At 42.6% G+C, this 21114-nt stretch overlaps 1 protein-coding gene across 2 annotated transcripts in view; it reads right to left on the reverse strand.

Moving 5' to 3' along the window:
* Positions 1-21114, reverse strand: part of ANKH (ANKH inorganic pyrophosphate transport regulator) — a 127639-nt gene that overhangs the window by 24508 nt on the left and 82017 nt on the right. For both annotated transcript variants that reach the window (XM_081014875.1, XM_081014876.1), the window contains exons 2-7: positions 19286-19502; positions 15293-15411; positions 11295-11378; positions 8343-8513; positions 6201-6335; positions 1111-1203 (exon numbers count right to left, since the gene is read on the reverse strand). In XM_081014875.1, the coding sequence (XP_080871001.1) occupies positions 1111-1203; positions 6201-6335; positions 8343-8513; positions 11295-11378; positions 15293-15411; positions 19286-19502 (819 nt within the window). The remainder of the gene's footprint in view (positions 1-1110; positions 1204-6200; positions 6336-8342; positions 8514-11294; positions 11379-15292; positions 15412-19285; positions 19503-21114) is intronic.

The following is a 21114-nucleotide window of genomic DNA, read 5'->3' on the forward strand; positions in this document are numbered from 1 at the left end:
GATCCTGGGGCATATTCTTAATTAGCACAGGAAACTGGCCGTGCTAAAATTCGATTCTGGAGGAGTGGTGGGCTCGTGGCATAAACTGGGGGGGGGGGGGTGTCCTGAAATGCCCCACAATTATCAGAAGCTTCTGGAGCTGTACTTTCAGAGCAAGGTAAAGATAAAAGTAAAGGACCCCTGGCAAAAGTGACTATGGGGTTCCAGCGCTCATCTTGCTTTCAGGCGGATGGAGCCGGTGTTTGTCCACAGACAGCTTTCCGGGTCATGTGGCCAGCGTGACTAAACCACTTCTGGCGCAATGGAATACTGGGACGGAAACGAGAGCGCACGAAAATGCCGTTTACCTTCCCGCCGCAGCGGTACCTATTGCTCTACTTGCACTGGCGTGCTTTCGAACTGCTGGTTTGGCAGGAGCTGGAACAAAGAAACAGGGGCTCACCCCGTCGCAGGGATTCGAACCGCCAACCTTCTGATCGGCAAGCCCAAGAGCCTCAGTGGTTTAGACCACAGCGCCACCTGCGTCCCCACTTTCAGAGCACACATCCAGGGGCTTTCACATCCAGGTAATCTTTTGGTGCCTCGTGCAAGGCCAAAATTTGGTGCCCCCAAACAGATCTTCTCAATTATGGATCTTCTGAATTTTGTACCCCCTCAACTCAGCCTGCACTGCCCTACATCCTGTGTTGACACATGCAAGTCACATCAGTTTGGAGTTGCACGCTGCTTCCAGAATGGGGCTGCCCCCTGAATTGTGCCTTCCAACTCCCAATGGCAAGCAGTTCCCCGTGATAATTCTCCCTGCAGAAAGAAACCAGCTGGAGGACTTCATCTCCTGGCCATTACAGAAATCCAACAGGCCCAAGAGATGGAGATGCCGAATTTACAGATAGACAGATGGGTAAAACTCATCAACAGTATTTTATAGAATCGAAGAAGTGTAGCGTTGCACAGCATAACAGCAACAACAAAACTACCTTGAAGTTTCCTAGAATCTAGGAATCTGACTCATTTTCTATACGCTTCACACGCTTATAAAACTGACACTTGGCAAGGATGCATCTGAAAGAGAGGCGAAGGGTTTGCTCTCATCAAAGAAAACAAGCTCACCTTGTCAAAAGCAGGATAAACAGCTCGAATTTCTGTCAACCAGCCATATGGCATGTGCCCTACTGGATATGTAGCTGTCAGAATTGCCACCGCCTATAGCAGAGGAGAGGGGAGAGAGAACATTACAGGTCAAATCCTTGGAAAAATTCGTAAGGGTTTCCTCTCGCTCAAGATTCACATAATCCTATGAGTTACACCAGTAACATTTTAGATGGTCAAGCAAGAAAATAGTTCCTGCACAGTAGAGACAAAAAAAAGGAGCTTATGAACACACACTCTCTCTTGTTTCTTCTTTATTTATTGTTCCCTTTCCATGATAAAATGATAATGGTCTTTGTATGCCATCTTAAGACTGAATGAAATATAAAGCATTTCCTTTGTATGTGAAAAAATGTTAATAGAGAGGGGTTGTTGTTTTTTTAAAAAAGGAATAGGCTGAGCTCTCCTCAGTATTATATGTAGATATTAATCCTAAAACCAGAAAAGGAGGGAAACAATTTAAGACCATTTTTAGCTCAGCTCTCTGCCTTCACCAAGATTACTTGGGTTATCCATGGCTAGCTTCAAACCAAAATTTGCAGCCAGTATCATTAAACAGCTTGCAAAGCCCAGTTAAAGCTGTTTGTTTGTTTAAAACACTTCCATACCGCCCTTCACCTAAGCTGGTTCCAAGTGGTTTACACAACTGTGTCACAGAAATGAAAACACGCAATTAAAAACAAAAGCAAGTAGAGCCCTGTTCAGATGTGAGGTGTGTGTGTGTGTGCTGGTGAGTTAAATATGCGAGAAAGGGCGGGGAGAGAGCGCTGTTAGCTCCGCCCCCTCTGGCACATCACTATCCCTGAGTTTAAAGTCCTCCACGAATTTGAGGGTGAAGTTCTGAAGCAGGAAGAAGCAATCTCATCCAATATGGGGTGCTACGCAGTTAGGCCTGTGAAGCGCAGAGGAAGCATTCCCAAACATGAAGCAGTTCCGCCCGTGCTTCAAACCTGTCCTCAAACTCTTAAAACATAGCTGTCAACTTTTCCCTTTCCTTGCGAGGAATCCTATTCGGCGTAAGGAAATTTCCCTTAAAAAAAGGGAAACGTCGACAGCTATGCTCTAAAAGTGATAATGGTCTTGAATATGAGGGGGCACAGCCTAGCGCAGGAGTCTGCAACCTTTAAGACAAAAAGAGCCACTTGGACCCATTTCCGAAGAAAAAAAACTGGGAGCCGCAAAACTCGTCATTATAAAAATAACCTTTTTGTCACTTTTTTATTATTTCTTTGTTTGACCCCTCAAAATTACTCCTCCTCATAGAAATAAACGTTAAATTAACAAGTTACCTTTTTGTGTGTGTGTGTTCTTCACTCCCCTTCAAAACAGTGACCAGCGTACATGCCCCCTTTCAGTGCAGTGACCAGCGTACATGCCCCTTACAATGTAGTGACCAGCATACATGCCCCTTACAATGTAGCGGGCGGGCAGGAAGGTGACGTCGGGACGGTGCGTGACTAACGCAAGCACTGCCCCATGCGACGTCACAGCCAGTACAGCGCCCGCCACAGTGGGGAGTGTCGGGGCGCACAATGCGCCTCCTCCCCTCGCTAGTATCCGCCCCGGAGCCGTGGCAAAGGTGTAAAAGAGCCACATGCGGCTCTGGAGCCGCGGGTTGCTGACCCCTGGCCTAGCGGTATGGCCACAATGCCCCATACCTGCTTGCTTAAAGGTAAAGGTAAAGGGACCCCTGACAGTTAAGTCCAGTCGCAAATGACTCTGGGGTTGCAGCGCTCATCTCGCTTTACAGGCCGAAGGAGACGCCGTTTGTCCGCAGACAGTTTTTCCAGGTCATGCGGCCAGCATGACTAAGCCACTTCTGGCGCAATGGAACACCAACACCAGAGCAGCGCACGGAAACGTTGTTTACCTTCCTGCCGCACCAGTACCTATTTATCTACTTGCATTTTTTTGCATGCTTTCAAACTGCTAGGTTGGCAGAAGCTGGGACCAAGCAATGGAACCTCACCCTGTCGCGGGGATTCGAACCGCCAACCTTTTGATCAGCAAGCCCAAGGCTCAGTGGTTTAGACAACAGCGCCACCCGCGTCCCACCTGGTTGCTTACACACAAGCAAAAAGAGCGCTTGCATTGTGCTTAGCAAGATAATCAACAAAATCTAATTGATTTGCAATTGCGTTTGCGGTATAATAATGTCTGGAGTCTGGCGGCATCTGAGAAAGCAACACACAATTTAGAGGTCTCAAAAGGATCGGAAGACCCAAACCATTACTACCCCGTTATGTGGGAGTTTATTGCTTATCCTACTGCAAATGATCTGCAAAGGTCTTTGCCTATAAGCAGAGCATGAAACTGGGACCTCATCACTGTGATTTATTTAAAAAATGCACTTCTCTATTGATGTTGTTGCACTGTTAATACTAGATGAGTGGTTTTGTAATGTGACACTGAAAACAATTATTCTTTGATGAATTCTCCCTAATTGCATGTGTTGTTATGCTCCTGTTTGTTTTATAATTCAATAAATAAAGAATTATTTTTAAATGCCCAGAACTTAAAAGTTTGAGAAAATAGGGCAGAGTTTTGCCTGCTGCTCAAAAGATAGCTGTGTTGGCACTAGGAGACAAACCATATTTATGATTTATGGTTCATAGCACAAGTACTGTTGCAGAGCGAACACTGAACAATGGCTAGCATGGAAAAGTGAGGGGGATTTGCATAGAATTATGCTCAGGGAGAATGAGCTCATGGCATATTTCCAATTTTCTAACCATGGTTAGAAGATTACCGTGTTTTTCGCTCTATAAGATGCACCAGACCATAAGACTCACCTAGTTTTTGGAGGAGGAAAACAAGAAAAAAAATATTCTGCATATCAGAAGCCAGAATAACAAGAGGGATCGCTGCGCAGCGAAAGCAGCGATCCCTCTTGCTGTTCTGGCTTCTAGGATAGCTGCACAGCCTGCATTCACTCCATAAGACGCACACACATTTCCCCTTACTTTTTAGGAGGGAAAAAGTAAGTCTTATGGAGCAAAAAATACGGTACATCTGTACTTGGCCAAATCTAAGCCAAATACAGCACCTGACCAAAAAATCCAGGAACAAAGTAAAACATGCAAACTCATTATTTTTCATAGAGTTCCTTCTTTTCTCCTCCTGCCAAAATCAAGGGCTACTGGCAACACCATGTACAGAAATTTGCAATACACTCAGCTTGTGCGCTGGCAGGCTTATCTAATTGTTGGCTCTGCCAGCGCTTTCTCTTTCAGTAGTGATGCTTTCAGAAACGGAAGCGAAAAGAACAAACGGACAATAGGCACTAATGAAGTCAGCTATCAGCTGATAGATAATATGAGAAGTATTTGCTTTCGAGTGAATGCATTCTTTGCACTTAGCAACTGAAACCACGTTGAAGTGGTATGCTTAAAATATTAATTGCACAAACATTTCGGACAGTAACCGGGAAATGTGCAATTAAGTATTTCCAGGTGCTTGAACTCCGAAGTTCAACTACATGATACAATTCTATATACTTCCTCTTATTCTACTTTAAATCACAAGCAGAAATATACACAAAAAGACCGTCACCTTAATGTTTATTAAGTTGTCAGGAATATAATCTTATAATATGGGTGGTGCATATTCGGTGATTCTGCAAGTGTGTGGAGTTTAGCAGTGAGGGGAAATATACTAAGAATCTGAGCTTTTTTTAAAAAAATAAATCTTTCCAGCTCATATGGGCTGCAATGATAGGTTTCCAAACATCTGGGCAATATCTGGTAAAATCTTACCCCCTCCCCTGCATGTACACTCTGCAATATGTGAGCCACTGAAGTATGGTACGGTTATATTCATTCATTCATTTGTTTGTAAAGTGCCTAAAATTACTATATGCAGTATAAAAGAGTCAACACGATACAGGCACCTTGCTCACAGCTTGGCCACGTGGGAGGGACCAATAATATTGACTTGCCTGCAGAATTAACACCTTCAGGGATTTTCGTTTTTCATAAAAGAGTCCTGTGCAATTAACCCAGCCCATGTAGTCGTGCTATTCCCAATTATGCCCATGGGATCGTGCCATATTGAAGCAGCTCCAGTGGTTTAGGGTATGCATACAGAGAGGTCTCAGAATTTGGGGAGGAGGGTTTTTTTAACATTTTTGGCCAGGTATTACATCTAAATGTTCCTTGCACAAGCCGAACTGCACTTACACTTGCACTAGAGGGGAGTATGCCTTTTCCCTCCACTGACAGTCCGCCATATTTTGAAACATGCCATTCCCAAACGTCACTATACCCTCAGAACCAGCAACACAGATGGCATTGGGTGATGCGGCAGGAAGCAGAAGACGACAGTTCCGTAAGTGCAACACCACTCACAGTTCTCTGAATCTCGCCCAATAACGTTGCTCACACAAGAGATGAGTCAGAGAAGAATCAGACTATAAATGAGTGTCTTTGTTTTGCTTTCTGAGTTACCAAATACTCTGTTGAAGATCTGAGAAACAGGGGGAAAACAGTAATGCTCGGCTAATGGCCAAAGAAAATATGGACAGGACTCTGTTTCTCTCTTCCTTCATGTTTTAAAATAATAATAAAAAAAATCAGACTCAAATGGCAGTAGTGGGCAGGACAGAAGAATGAGGTTTCCTTTTTTTTCTATCCATGGGAAAAGAGATATGGGGTCCGTGTATTTTGTTAGCTGAAAAATGTCTGGAGGGGGAAGGGTTAAGCAGCCACGATCCACTTTCACTTCCTCCACTCAGGACGGCAGTTGGCTGAGGCCGCTTAAGTTTCTAAAAGTAAAAATGCTGAGGAAAAATAATATAGAAGTCCATGTAGCATCTAGATTGGCCCTTAGGTTTGAAAGAAAATGCTATAGTTTCAGAAGCGGTCGGGAAAGATGCTCAGACTTAGAAAAAAAACTTCACGTAAAAGCCTGTAGGTTTCGTTAACACCCTGAGGAAGTTGACATTTAACAGCAAAATGAATTCCTAAAGAACCAGGAAAACAGAGACAGCTGGAGAGGGAACTGGGCCCTCCTCTACTTTTCTGAATAAATACAGGGAAACCAAGGACTCCTACCTCTGTAGCTGCAGAGCTGCCACCCAGATCTCGGGATACGAAGAGGTTGACGATTGGCCGGCTGATTCTCTGAGTAGCCAAAATTAACGCCAAAGGCCACCAGAAACTGAGCATCTTTTTTATTGTAGCATCTCCCTGCGGGTAAAATGAGAAAATGCAGTCCTTGTGAATGACAGCACCTGAACGCAGTAATAATAATAATAATAATAATAATAATAATAATTTATTATTTATACCCCGCCCATCTGGCTGGGTTTCCCCAGCCACTCTGGGCGGCTTCCAACAAAACACTAAAATACAATAACCTATTAAACATTAAAAGCTTCCCTAAACAGGGCTGCCTTTAGATGTCTTCTAAAAGTTTGGTAGGTATCTTTCTCTTTGACATTTGGTGGGAGGGCGTTCCACAGGGCGGGTGCCACTACCGAGAAGGCCCTCTGGCTGCTTCCCTGTAACTTGGCTTCTCGCAGCGAGGGAACCGCCAGAAGGCCCTCGGAGCTGGACCTTAGTGTCCGGGCAGAACGATGGAGATGCAGTCAACAGAATAGCTAAAGAATCTCCTTTCCACATGTTGGCTATGGTATGTGCAAGCAGAAAAAAAAGCAAGGAAACACATAAGCATGCATATATCACCAGCCAGTAAGTTAAAAAGAAGATATACCGTATTTTTTGCTGTATAAGACTCACGTTTTCTCTCCTAAAAAGTAAGGGGGAATGTGTGTGCATCTTATGGAGCGAATTCAGGCTGCACAGCTATCCTAGAAGCCAGAACAGCAAGAGGGATTGCTGCTTTCACTGCGCAGCGATCCCTCTTGCTGTTCTGGCTTCTGAGATTCAGAATATTTTTTTTTCTTGTTTTCCTCCTCCAAAAACTACGTGCGTCTTGTGGTCTGGTGCGTCTTATAGAGCGAAAAATACGGTAGATTTTATCGATATAGATTTTAGACTGATTTGGATTATTGCAGCACTGGGCTTTCAGTTCATGAGAAAATGTGTTCTGGCACCTAACGAAAGTACTATCTGCAACTATGGATTTAAGAAGTGCCATATTTTTTAACGCTTTTAAATCCATTCTGATATACACTCCTGCAAGGAAGCATTCGTAAAGGTATGCGGCTTTGAGTGACTCAGAAATGGTCCTGCAACTATCTGTGTATTTCCTTGGCTCTATGCTAATCATGCTGACATCTTAAAATAACAGCACAGAAAGAAATGTGGTGGGTTTTTTTTTCTAAATCCAGTACCGAACTTCACTACACTGAAGAAAATACTGTGGTTACAAGAATGGCCAAGAGAGAGGCTATGGCACGAGGATTGCAATCAGCAGAGACAAGGCAGCAACATAAATACAAATATATTTTGTATAAAATATCAGGGCATAGTCACAGCTTCCATATATCGAAGGATGTAAGAGAAGTAAGTTAAACTGGCAATTAATTGCTGCCAAGTAATGAGTATAGCATTGTGGTGGAGGTTACCCTTAGCACAAATATAATAATAATAATAATAATAATAATAATAATAATAATAATAGGCAGTGTGTTTTTGGTGTATAAAAGGAGGTGCCGGTACTCATTTATAAATGAAGTTTATAACCTTAGCAACCCCTTAGCGGGGTGCATTGTAAGTCTGTTAAGCAGCAATTAAACTGCCAATTAACAATTAGCAATTAACAATCACTTTCAAAAGCTTCCCCCAGTTGTCTAGCAAATGGAGAGCGTTGTTTTTCAGTTCGGGTCTTGCACATGATACAAGTGTATGCGGGCAGATGAGCAAGTAGTTTAAAGCACCATATTTTTCGCTCTATAAGACGCACCAGACCACAAGACGCACCTAGTTTTTGGAGGAGGAAAACAAGGGAAAAAAATATTCTGAATCTCAGAAGCCAGAACAGCAAGAGGGATTGCTGCGCAGTGAAAGCAGCAATCCCTCTTGCTGTTCTGGCTTCTGGGATAGCTGCACAGCCTGCATTCGCTCCATAAGATGCACACACATTTCCCCTTACTTTTTAGGAGGGAAAAAGTGCGTCTTATGGAGCAAAAAATACGGTAAATAGGGCCAGTGGTTTTTAGGTTCTGTTTTGCAATCCTGGTGTACTGAACGTAATCATATAGCAAGATCGACAAATGCATCAAAACATACCCCCATCTCTGGCCCGCTACTGTCCGGAATAATATCATGTATGTTTCTGTAGTAGCCCAGGCATAAGGTGGTACATCGGACAAGGGCTCCCATGTACAACGACAAGATAGGGATGAGGAGGGGCTCTCTGCACTCCAAATGACTGTGGAGCAAAATGGCTACGAAAACAACCTGTCAGGAGAAAGGGAAAGGGGGAAAAAGAAAGACTGGTTATGAAAACAAGATTCTGAATTCTGGTGTGAAAACTAAATAGTTTTGGACACAGTCATAGTGTTCAGAACATAATGCAATTCTTAATTATTATTCAGAGGTCTTTGCTGGAAATGCAAGCTCAATTGTGGAAATTCTCTGGTCCTCTAATTTCAAGAAACTACTTATTTTGATTTTCTATTATAAATATGTAAGAGAAGCTTCTGAGTCTGTCCCCCCCCCCCCAATAAACTTGTCTGAAGAAGCCAACGATTTCATTAATTTGAGAGGAGGCTATTTTCTTTAGATGTTAGGAGCTTATTCATCAAGGGCTATGGGTATGGCTAGAAGGCCCAAGATTATTATTTTTAAAAAGAAATATAGAGATAAAGGGTATCTATAATAAGATTGTATTATGTATATGCAGTATGAGGGAGAAAACGAATGGAATTCAGAAGTGGCCTTGAACAATATGTTCCAACGAAGTATATAATACATGTCATCTAGTAGCATGCATCACTTAAAAAATACTACACAGAGAAATCAAATGACAAACATAGTGAAATCCAATAGCAAAAAGCTAAATATTGAACGTGTTTATACCATTAGGCTGATTTAATGTAAAAAATCAAAGAACAACAGGGGCGATATTCAATGAAGTCATACTTAAACCAGGCCCAATGAAATCAATGAACTTAAAATCTCAATGGGTCTACTTCGAGTAGGACTTGGGTATCGCCCAGTAACAATGAGGTGGGAAAATAACTTCGACCTCTGAGAGGTCACCTTCAAAAAAGCATGAGAGATGTGGTACACACACAACGCTTACTATGCTAAAACAGAAGTGATTCATATTTGGGAAAGGATACCTATAGCAATACTAAACAATGATAGAGTGGTTCCTAGTGTTCAAAGAGATTTACAAGTATTGCTTCTGTAATCCTTCCAACATTTGTATAGCATAGGTCAGTATTCTTATCCTCATATTGCAGATAATAATAATGGGAGGCTGAAGGAAAAGGATTGCATTAATTAAGCTATCTAGTGAGTTAATGGGGTAAGTTTTGAATCATCAGAGATGTCTATGCTCCTAGCGGAACTGTTTTGTAACTACATTGCATTGGTAGATGTGATTAATTTAAATCTGAGTATCCTAAGTCCTAGCCGAGAGTTGCCATACATCCGGACATAGCTGGGATTTGAAAATGGCGTCTGGGTGGAATTTTAGGAAATCAGTTTAAAAACTGATGGCAGCTCATCTCGGCAGTGTTAATTTTGTGGATGTTTTCATAAAAAAAAACAGTTATAAAACTTCATTTTATTTTATTTTATTTTATTTTAGATTTTGCAGAAATTCAACACCTTTTGTGCCCAGATTTTCACTTTTTGAAATATGGTGACCCTGTGTTAGCCTCTATACCACCCTGGGCAAATTAGGTGTCAGACAAACTTACTGTTTTTTAAATATGCTTAAACAGCCTCACTTAGCTATGAAGCTGAAGCCAATTGCTATCTCAACCACCACACAATTGTTGTGAGGATAACATGGTGTGGAAAAACCATGTATTCTGCCTTTTGCTCTTTGAGGTAGAAGGCCAAGAGAGATAGAGAGATAATTAGCCAAAGTGGGGCATAGATTAATTTTAACAATTGAATTCAAAGGCTGGGGAAATCAAGTCATAATCAAAATGGTCCTTTCTTTTGCATTGAAAGAATTCCCTCCAATAGAAAGTTCTTCCCTTTTGCATTTCCTCCAGTTCCTTGAATTACTAACAGTCATACTCAAACTCTAAAACTCCATCTAGGAAATATGAAACAGCTCACTTTTGCAGCATATTTAACTTATGGGCTTGATGCTATCCTTCATAATTTCCAGGTGTCTTTAAGGAACCCTGACAGCTGTGGGTTTGTGAACAACAGCGCTGAAAATGTATTTGCCTATAAGTGGCTGGAGTTTAATAGTGTTTAAATGGGAATATACTGTATACTGTAGCCAATGGCACATTCTTTCCGTCCGGTCACTTAAGTTTTCCATGTGTCTATATTTAATGCACCTGCTGGCATTAACTAGTGTGAAGTATCATCTTGAATTATGCTAAGGACAGAATAATTTTTGATTTGGACCACAAAGAAGGAAGCTTGACAATTTTCTTTAGAGAACTTTTAAAATGTTCTGAAGGAGAACTCACACCAACATTTTTAAGGAATTCCCATTTCCGAATGCTGTAACTTGTGCTTTTAGCACAAAGGATGCTTCTACAACATCTACTTAACCACATGAAGGTTGACAGAGAAAATTTATCCGTTGTGACTTTTCTATCCAAAAGCAATTGTGTGAACTGGCTCAGAGGGAAAGGAAGAACACCAAAGTATAGCATGAGCACAAAGACAGTCAAAAGTGGATTTAATAACATCTATTCCGCAGCTGTCTAATGCACAGCAGATTAATTCATACTGGCTATAATGACATGAGCAGGAAGTAGATTAGCTAGATCCAGCTATTCAGCAACACAATAATTATTATCAGAAAAAATATACCACTATATACCACTCGCAATAATTGAGATGATTTAGTGTCTTTAGTGTCAACTCTTCAGTCCTCATGTCAGCAAGCAGATCTATTTCCACTCCATTTCAAAAGGGTCGTATATCAATATATATAGATAATCTTGCAAACCCAGACTGTTCCAAACACGGTTATTGTACAAATTTGGCATGGCTCTTTTCACAGTAGAAATAGCCGTGACATGAATCAATCCTTACCTGAGCAATGACATCTGAAATGGAGGCACATCCAACCAGAAAACTGTATTTGTGTTTCAGAAGAATACCTGCGTGGGTCCAAGCCTGAAGAGGACAGAAGAGTGGGTGAGATCCAGTTTAGCACAAGCTCAGGCAATGGGTCTCCTCCTGCTTCTCCTTCCCCCTGCAACTCCTGGCTCACCCTCCAAACCTGCTCCAGAAGGTTGAGGGGCTCTCTGAAGCAGCATTTTGGACCGTATGGAGAATAAGAGAAACTGGAAATATCATTGGGCAAGGCAGGCAGACATTTGCCTGGTCTGGACATCATGAAAAGCTGAACTATGGCTTAAGTTTCTGGGCTCAATTCAAAGTGCTGGCGCTGACCTATAAAGTCTTACACAGGACCTCAATACCTTAAGGACTGCCTCTCCCCATTCAAACCGACCTTGTCATCTGAGGCCATTCTCTACGTCCCAACTCCCTGAGAGGTTCCGAGGGTGACAACATGAGAACGGGCCTTTTCTGTGGTGGCTCCCCTCCTGTGAAATGCTGTCCCTGGAGAGGCTTGCCTGGCGCCATCATTACATATCTTTAGGGATCAGGCGAAAACATTCCTCTTTACCCAGGCCTCCGGCCGTTAAATAATCTATGGCTTGATAAATTTGCGGCAGAGGTTGTTATTATTATGATTGTTTTATTATCATGCTGTGTATTATTGTGTTGTGTATTATGTTTTTACTATTAAAGGTAAAGGGACGCCTGACCATTAGGTCCAGTCGTGGCCGACTCTGGGGTTGCGGTGCTCATCTTGCTTTATTGACCGAGGGAGCCGACGTACAGCTTCCGGGTCATGTGGCCAGGATGACTAAGCCGCTTTCTGGCGAACCAGAGCAGTGCACGGAAATGCCGTTTACCTTCCCGCCAGAGCGGTACCTATTTATCTACTTGCACTTTGACGTGCTTTCGAACTGCTAGGTTGGCAGGAGCAGGAACCGAGCAATGGGAGCTCACCCCGTCGCGGGGATTCAAACTGCCAACCTTCTGATCGGCAAGTCCTAGGCTCAGTGGTTTAGACCACAGCGCCACCTGCGTCCCTTTAGGTTTTTACTATTATGCTGTGTAAATTAGGTTCTTAATGTTGCACACTGCCCTGGGATCTTTGGTTAAAGCGTGGTATAAAATGAAAGAATGAATGAAAGAAAGAAAGAAAGAAAGAAAGAAAGAAAGAAAGAAAGAAAGAAGATATAGATAGATAGATGATAGATAGATAGATAGATAGATAGATAGATAGATAGATAGCATAAGAGCTGCCAGAGGAGTTCACATCCACTTTTCCCCCTTCTGCTTTTCTCCTCCCAAGTCCTTTGTTCTGCCATGCTAAACTAATAAAAGATGTCATGGGTTAGATCCCCATATTCCTGCATTGGAGGGTTGGACCAGATGAGCCATGGGGTCCCTACTAATTCTATGATTCTAAGATTTGGCTTAGAGTGCAATCCAGACCAGGGCTTCTGGTTAAAATCTCTCCTCGCTAACCTTGGTTACAAGCTTGCTTGCTATGAGCGAGGAGATAGCTTAACCACAAACCCCATTTTGGACAGCAGACTAAGTTAAACCTTGGCTTGGCTTAGTAAGGCATGCCATGGCAAAGCCGGTTGTGAAATCTATGCGCATAGACCTCAATGGAGCTGAAACCCTGATCACACAGGGTTTTGGCTCCTATGGAGCATGTAAGTTTCTCCTGCTCGGACTTCCACGTCTAATGTGCAGCCGGATGCTGTTCCTTTGTGGGCAAAAGCCCTTCATGCTCACAGGTGCAGTTGTTAAAAGATCACAAATATACGACGTTGCACAAAGGGGGAACATGATGACAAAGGATTGCCAACGAGGGGTTGAGATGAAAAAGTGCACGTATGCAAAGGGGAAATCTGAAACAGTTGCGGTAAAGATTATAAAAATAGCAGCTGGAAACAACAAAACCAGGTCAGGTGAAAAGGCTGGGAGGGAGAAATAGATGTATTTTGACTAACTGATTTAATCCCAAATCTGAAGTAGCTGAGATTTCAGCAATCGTTTGCATTTGGAGGTTTTGAATTTGCTTTTTCCTCTCTGAGGAATAAACTACTGTATCTCTTTTTTAAAAAAATAGAATGTATCTTTTAAAAGAAACATTAAGTATCTTGCTACCAGCTCACACCTAATAACCACTTGCCAAAGAAGTGACAGAAAATGTATTTATTTTTCTAAAATATTTAGAAATGAAATTGAGACTGCATAGTCAGCGGCGCAGTTCAGATATCACACTAAACCATAGTTTAAAATGTGCTTGTTGTGCTGCTCAATAGTTCCTTCCCTGCTCCTACCGCTGCCATGCCACAGACTAAACAAGCCACAGTCTGGCTTCTTGTGCCATCGAAACCTGAGCTCATGGCTTGCTTCCTGCAAACAAATCATGAGCGGTAAACCAAGGACAAACTTTGACTACTGTTCATGGTTTGCTTGGAGAGAAACAAACCACAAGCCGGGGTTTGAATGACACAGCAAGCCAGACTCCAGCTCGTTTTGTCTGTGGGTAAGGAGCGCCAGGAGAACTTTTGAGCAGCGTGCAACCAGTGTCAGAAACTCAGATCTATAAGCTAGGCGCCAAAAGGCTCATTAAACCAGGGTCACAGTCGCCAAAACGGAATGCTTAGTTGCCATTTTGGGGCCAGACGGCTCGAAAGTCGTACTTTTCAATATGAATTCCTGGTTCCTGAAGTTCATTCTGATTGTGCAGATAAAATATAACAGACAGAATTCTACAGGGTTGGCACCCCAGGCATCTTCACTTGGTCTCAAGTGGCCAATAGCCAAGTGCAAAATGCACCTGGGACATTTTGGATTTATATATATATATAATAAGTTTTGATGGATGTAACAATGGATTACTGAATGGTTTAGTTGATGTAAAATATGCAGGGATGTATGGTATGCAAAATGAACCACGGAAGGAGAAGAAGGGAAGTGTGTGTGTGTGTGTGTGTGTGTGTGTGTATGTTCTAATTTACATTTCAAAATATTCATTTAAACAACCTTAAATGAATTACTTCCCTTCTTCTCCTTCCGTGGTTCATTTTGCATACCACACATCCCTGCATATTTTACATCAACTAAACCATTCAGTAATCTATTGTTACATCCATCAAAACTTATTTACAGTGTTGAATTGATCTTAATACTACCAGCGTTTTTAAATAAACACAATTTTCAGTAAACATTTCCCAATCTTCTTTAAACGTACATCCTTCTTGTTCTCTTATTCTATATGTTAAATCTGCAAGCTGAGCGTATTCCATCAGTTGCCATTTTTCTTTGGTTGGGACCTCGCTCGTTTTCCATTTTGGGGCTAACAAAACACGGGTCGCAGTAGCGGAATGCATAAATAGTCTTTTTTGACACCTGGGAATTTCCCTCTGAATTATCCCCAACAAAAAGGACTCTGCTTTTTGGGGAAAGGGACTTTTAAAACATTTTTTTCAATTCATTAATTATCATTTCCCAATATCCTTTTACCCTTTTACAAGCCCACCACATATGATAAAACGTAGCCTCAGCCTCATTACATGCCCCTGGGACATTTTGAACGCATGCTGCTCGTTTACATTAAACCATAATAATAATAATAATAATAATAATAATAATAATAATAATAATTACTTATTATTTATACCCCGCCCATCTGGCTGGGTCCCCCCAGCCACTCTGGGCGGCTTCCAACAAAACACTAAAATACAATAACCTATAATTATAACCAATAATAAAATACAATAACCAATAATAAAATACAGGATTTGTTTTAAACTATGGTTTAATGTGATGTGCAAACCAGGCGTCTAGAAACTGCGAAACCTATGAATCAGAGGTCAGCAAAGTGCTTATATTGATCCACTACTAGGACAAAACAGGGAACAAGCTAAGGGAAGGGCTGGCATCCATTGCGCCACTCTGAGTGAGGATAGTAAACAAAGTTGTAGACTCACCATGGCATCCATGAACGGGAAGGCTGCCAGATACAGGAAGGCCTTGCGTGTTTTGCTTCCCACCGATTCATCCACATGGTGCAACTTGTTAATTATGTAGTACCCCAAATCACTGTATGCTGCAAAAATAAATATAATCATTTTTTAAAAAATCACATACCTAACGCACCCAGGTCTGTTTTGGGATAAAGAGGGAGAAAGGAGGAGCAGGGAGGAACACCTAACACCACCATCTTGATGGGCTGCTGTCGTAAGCCAATTCAACAATGATTCTAGCAGGTGTACTTAAACCAACTTGCTTTAAATCACATCAGCTTTTTCTAGACTAAGGCTGAAATCCTAACCCCACTTACCCAAGAGTAACCCCCGCTAAATTCAACAGGGTTTAACAGCTCAATCCTTACAATATCTACTCAGAAGTAAGACAGCCTCCTGTGGCAGAATGGGTCCATGCGTCTGGCTGTTAACCAGGTTTGAGCCCATCTAGGGACAGCTGTGAGCAGGATTCCTCCCATCTAGCTCCAGGGTAATTAAAATCACCAAACTAGGATTAAAATGTACCTAGCAATAAGAGGGACGCAGGTGGCGCTGTGGGTTAAACCACAGAGCCTAGGACTTGCCGTTCAGAAGCTCGGCGGTTCTAATCCCCGCGACAGGGTGAGCTCCCGTTGCTTGGCCCCTGCTCCTGCCAACCTAGCAGTTCGAAAGCACGTCAAAGTGCAAGTAGATAAATAGGTACCACTCCAGCGGGAAGGTAAACAGCGTTTCCATGCGCTGCTCTGGTTCACCAGAAGCGGCTTAGTCATGCTGGCCACATGACCGGAAGCTGTCTGCGGACAAACGCCAGCTCCCTTGGCCTGTAGAGCGAGATGAGTGCAGCAACCCCAGAGTTGGCCATGACTGGACCTAATGGTCAGGGGTCCCTTGATCTTTACCTAACAAGCAATAATCTGCAGGTCAATGTATTTTTCAATATGTTGCTATGCACTGGGAAATTTTAGAAGTATTTAATGGATACCAAAGCTCACATAAGCCCTGCACCATAATGTAGAAAGTTACCATAATATACTGTACACATTTTTAAAACACACACACACCTTTTCCTAGGAAACACTGGCAACTGCTGACAAGCACCATGAAGGAGGATAAATTATGACTCAGTCGGTGAGTCAGAAACCATTACCTGGGGTTGTTATGTTGCTACAAGCACCCATGAATGTCTTCTAGGTGACTGCTTGCCAAGTTCCATCACAGACCTACTCCTCTGGTGTTTTCCATGAATTACCCTGGGGCCAGCTCTCTTTCACTTTGTGCCACGAGGGAGACAGAGGCTGTCCCTTCTTGAATCCACTGGCATGCCTAGAGGACTTGGGGAATTAGGTAGCAGGAACTTTTTCTCGTTTTTTGGTGATTTTTTTCCAGAATTTGAAAGTACAGCATGCAAAAGTGAGCAATTTACTTATTTCTTGCTACGGGAGCGACAAGACAAATTGCACATCCCGGCAAAAATGAGAAACAGCTCGCTCAGTCCTTCCCCAAATCCTCTGGAACTCAGGGGAGGGAAGGAATAGCTTACTTAAGTTGCAAAAGACCTCCAAAGTTGCAAAAGCGATTATCCCAGTTTCCAAGATCCTTCAAATGCTGCTGCACGTGACAGGCTGACAGCTCCTCTAAATTCTCTATATATGCCAAAGGACTTTTGGGAGTGAGCAATCAAATATAATGGTTGGCTAATACAGCCAACTAAAATCTATGGACGCCTGACCGTTGCAATATAAAACCATTAGCTGTGAATACTCCCTCTGAAGTATTTGAAAATAGCAGCTTTATGAGAGCAGACTTCATTTGTGAGCAGGAACGTTCTTATGTGTGGTATCCAAACAACAAATGGTTTGTGAGATTGGCCACGAAAACCTCTTTTCTTTTTAGTATCTCAGACCACAGTGCGAAGTTGAGGCTCTCACTAAAGGATCAATTACGGAGTGACAAAATCAGAAGAGTACAAAAATATGGACTGGATGCTTCTGAGAAAATACAGTGTAAAGTCCAAGTGGATAAATCTACAGTACATGGTCTGCATAACCAACACACCTGGAGGAGGGGGACACACCTGGGTTTACTTTGTTACACCAGGTCAAAATCCTTCATTCTAAAACTGTCTCAAATTGTTTCAGTGGTGGGTCCAATTCACACATTACTGCAGCATTATGGGTGTTGCTATTCTTATGCTGGTATTTTCACCATTGTTTAATTATCACACTATTCCCATTCAACATGTGATCATCAAATCTAAGCAAAAGTCTTGGAAGTTTGTCAAGATTCTTTTTTTTTTTTTAAACGCATTTGTGAGCTGGAAGAAAAAGAGGTCCCAGCCTGAGACTTGGAGGATTACATTTAATACCATTACATCATCAGAAGAAAGTCTTCCTTGAATAGGCTATTATTATTTACTTTCAAAGACGTTATCAGGTAACTGAACACTGGCCAAATATACTGCCAGATCTCAAGTGATTCTGGAGAGAGCCTGCATTTTCTAGCCACGCTGTAAATAAACAGATGAAAACCTCTAAAATTGAAAGCTAGCACATCACGGCTGCTCACAGCCTCAGGGCTTCAATAGCTAATGGTTCTTGAACTCATCTAATTTGAGGAAATATATTGTGTCCAGAGGCATGTTAGTACCTCATTAAACTCACTGTAACTCTTGTAACTTTAAGGCTGCAATGCAACACCCACATGCCTGGGAGTAAGTCCTACTGAACTCAGTAGGATTTACTTCTGAGCAGGCATATATAGGATTGCACTGTAAGGTACATTAATGTAAGACAGTGCGGTGTTCGGAGATGTGAAAAGTACCTACTGCTTTTCCCTGAGTTACTTAGCACCAATAATACACTCTACTGTGCCATGCAGGGCCTTACGTTTGAGAACACTATCATTATGCAAAGACAAGGCTTACAGCGAGGGGAAAGTATTAGTATACTCATTTTAATCATAAGTTAAGTGGCTTGCATCATTCCGAAAAGAGGATAAAGACAGAGAATCCCATTGTGCACAACTTCATCTAGCCTGCAGTGAATTTATTTGTTTTAAACATTTCCATCCCACCTATTTTCTCTGAAGACAGCTAACAAGAAGTAACAAAAACAGAACATAATCCCTTAAAAGCCCCAATATATATTCAAATTAAGAGGCTAACAATATTCAACCTGTTCCAACAGACGCCGGCAGAACAAAAACAGGACAGCGTAGCTTTTATAACCAATGAAAACGACATAACTAAGCAAAGGCCTTTTTTAAAAGACTAGGTCTTCAGAATCAGGGTTATAAATTGAGCCGGGAGCCTTCACAGGTAGAGGAGTCTTCCCTGCTTAAAGCCATTCACCCTTGGACTTGTGGGGACTCTTACCTGGGTTCAAATGTTGGAGTGTATGAATCATAAGCACTTAAAAACAGCTCTGCTGCAGCAGGCCAGTGGCCCATCCAAGTCCACCATCTTGTTCTTACAGCATCCAACCAGATGCCATGGAAATCCTTTGTGCCAGTGGTGGGTGGGAGCAGGTGCAAATGTAGTCAGGGCAGATATAAAAGTGGAAAGAGCATTGCACAGGCGGCTACATTGAAGATCCGCAAAAAACCCAGAGGTTTCGAGAAACACACACACACACCAACAAGACACATTCCCCTGTAGCAAGGCTACCCTGGGGAATGTGGAACAGGTATGGTGAGTGCTGTGGCCTGGTGTAGGTGGGGAGCGTATAACCTAGGGAAGACCCACAGAGAGGGGCCTGGAGGGCAGGAATCAATCCCTAAACATGGGGTTCCCCACTCCTAGTCGAGGCAGAGAAGTCTAGCCACAAAACGTCTCCCCGGTTCCTTCAAGAAATATGCACATAAGCAGACCAGGTTTTAGGATGTAGAGGAGAAATGGATTAACCAGTCGTATAAGCAAAAAACAGTGTTGTTCCCTCAGCAAATGGAATGAAGGCTTACCTATTAAGGTGTGAAACACAGCGGCCACAGCACCAGCTACAACCATACACAACACTGCTTTGGTTCTGTCTCTCTTGCTGTTGACAAAAACCAGCCCCACGTTCTTGAAGTCGCTCATTGGGCCCGTGAAGAACTTCATGAGGGAGTAGGCCAACCCATAGCTGGCCAGCATCTCCACAGCATCTTCCTTAACAGCTGCGATACCTCTGTTCAAGGCCTGAAGGGAAAGCAAAGCAAACGAGATACAAAGGTTTAAGATGTGCCAAGCCAACTCCAGACAACAGAACGTGATAGCCCAAATTATTCTCTATCTTGCTAGAAAATCATGAACAGACCGCAACAAATCAGATCCAATACAGTAACTGGGATAAAGAGCTCTGTTGAAGGGGTTTGTTGAAAGAGGGATGTCTTCAGCAAGCACCGAGAAGATGACAGAAAAAGTGGGAGGGTGTTCCAAAGGACGGGGGCCACCACACTAAAGGCCTGATTTCAAAATGGTTCAAAACAGATGTCCAGACAGGATGGTATCTGTGAGATCCCCTCACCTGTGCAACACAGTGATTGGTTGACTATGTAGGGGATGAGATGATATTTTAAGGCATCCTGGTCCCAAGCTGTATAAGGCTTCATTCACCAATTCCATTGCCTTGAACCTAGCTGAGTAACTGATAGACAGCCGGGGCAATTCTTTCAGTGTGGGTGTAACTGGTGGTGCTATTCTGCTCTGGTGAGCAATTGATTCCCAAATTTTCAGCTAGCTACAGCTTCTGGGTTAGCCTCAGGGGAGTCCCACACAGAGTGGGCTTTAGCTGTTGACATATATAGATTTTGAAGGGATGTACATTCCCATGTGGCACTACTAAGATTTGACTAAAGCTAAATTAGGACCCAAGCATTTGCACACACTAAATAACACCCAGATTCATGCTATCCTATCAAGCGGTCAACCTTTCTCTGCGGCAAAACTCAAATGCTCAGAACCTTTTATTTGTTTGTCCCCCTTAACCATGCTTTGAACATTTTCCTGCTCAACAAAATCGATGAGGATTAATATAAGGCAGGTACACTGCATCTGTGCTGTGTATCGATTTCTATCTTGTGCTAATCTCCCCCCACATTTTAACTAATTGCTTTAATTGTTCAAATACATTAAACTTTGACTTCACCTCCAAAGACACATTCCTCCATTGTCTCCTGAGTCATGTTTTATTCTATTTTGTAAACGTAAAGCAAGGATGTAAAATAAATGATCATTTAATCATTCGGCCACTAATGAATGGATACTATAAGTTTTTCTTCCCAAGAAAGAAGTATTTAGGCTGTAAACCTATTTTCGCTTGCTTGCAAGTCCCATTGAACTCAAGGGGGCTTATTTCTGAACCGATACGTATAGGGTTTCCTGCCAACCTAGCAGTTCGAAAGCACGTCAAAGTGCAAGTAGATAAATAGGTACCACTCCGGTGGAAAGGTAAATGGCGTTTCCGTGCGCTGCTCTGGTTCGCCAGAAGCGGCTGGCCACATGACCCGGAAGCTGTCTGCGGACAAACGCCAGCTCCCTCGGCCTAAAAAGCGAGATGAGCGTGCAACCCCAGAGTCGGTCACGACTGGACCTAATGGTCAGGGGTCCCTTTACCTTTATGTCTAGGGTTGCACCGTGACAGCACTTTTTCTGCTCTGTGTCCTAACATTCCTCTTGACATTTACTAACAAAGCTGTGTATCTTTGTACGCTCACTTTGCCGGGACATGTATTCCCATCCTGTCGGCAATTTGATTCCCTGTCAAAGCATAGGCGCAGAGAAAAGGGATTTTACCACCAACAGAATGGCA

Source organism: Podarcis pityusensis (genome assembly GCF_964106645.2).
Source record: "Podarcis pityusensis genome assembly, chromosome: 7".
Lineage (NCBI taxonomy): Eukaryota > Metazoa > Chordata > Lepidosauria > Squamata > Lacertidae > Podarcis > Podarcis pityusensis.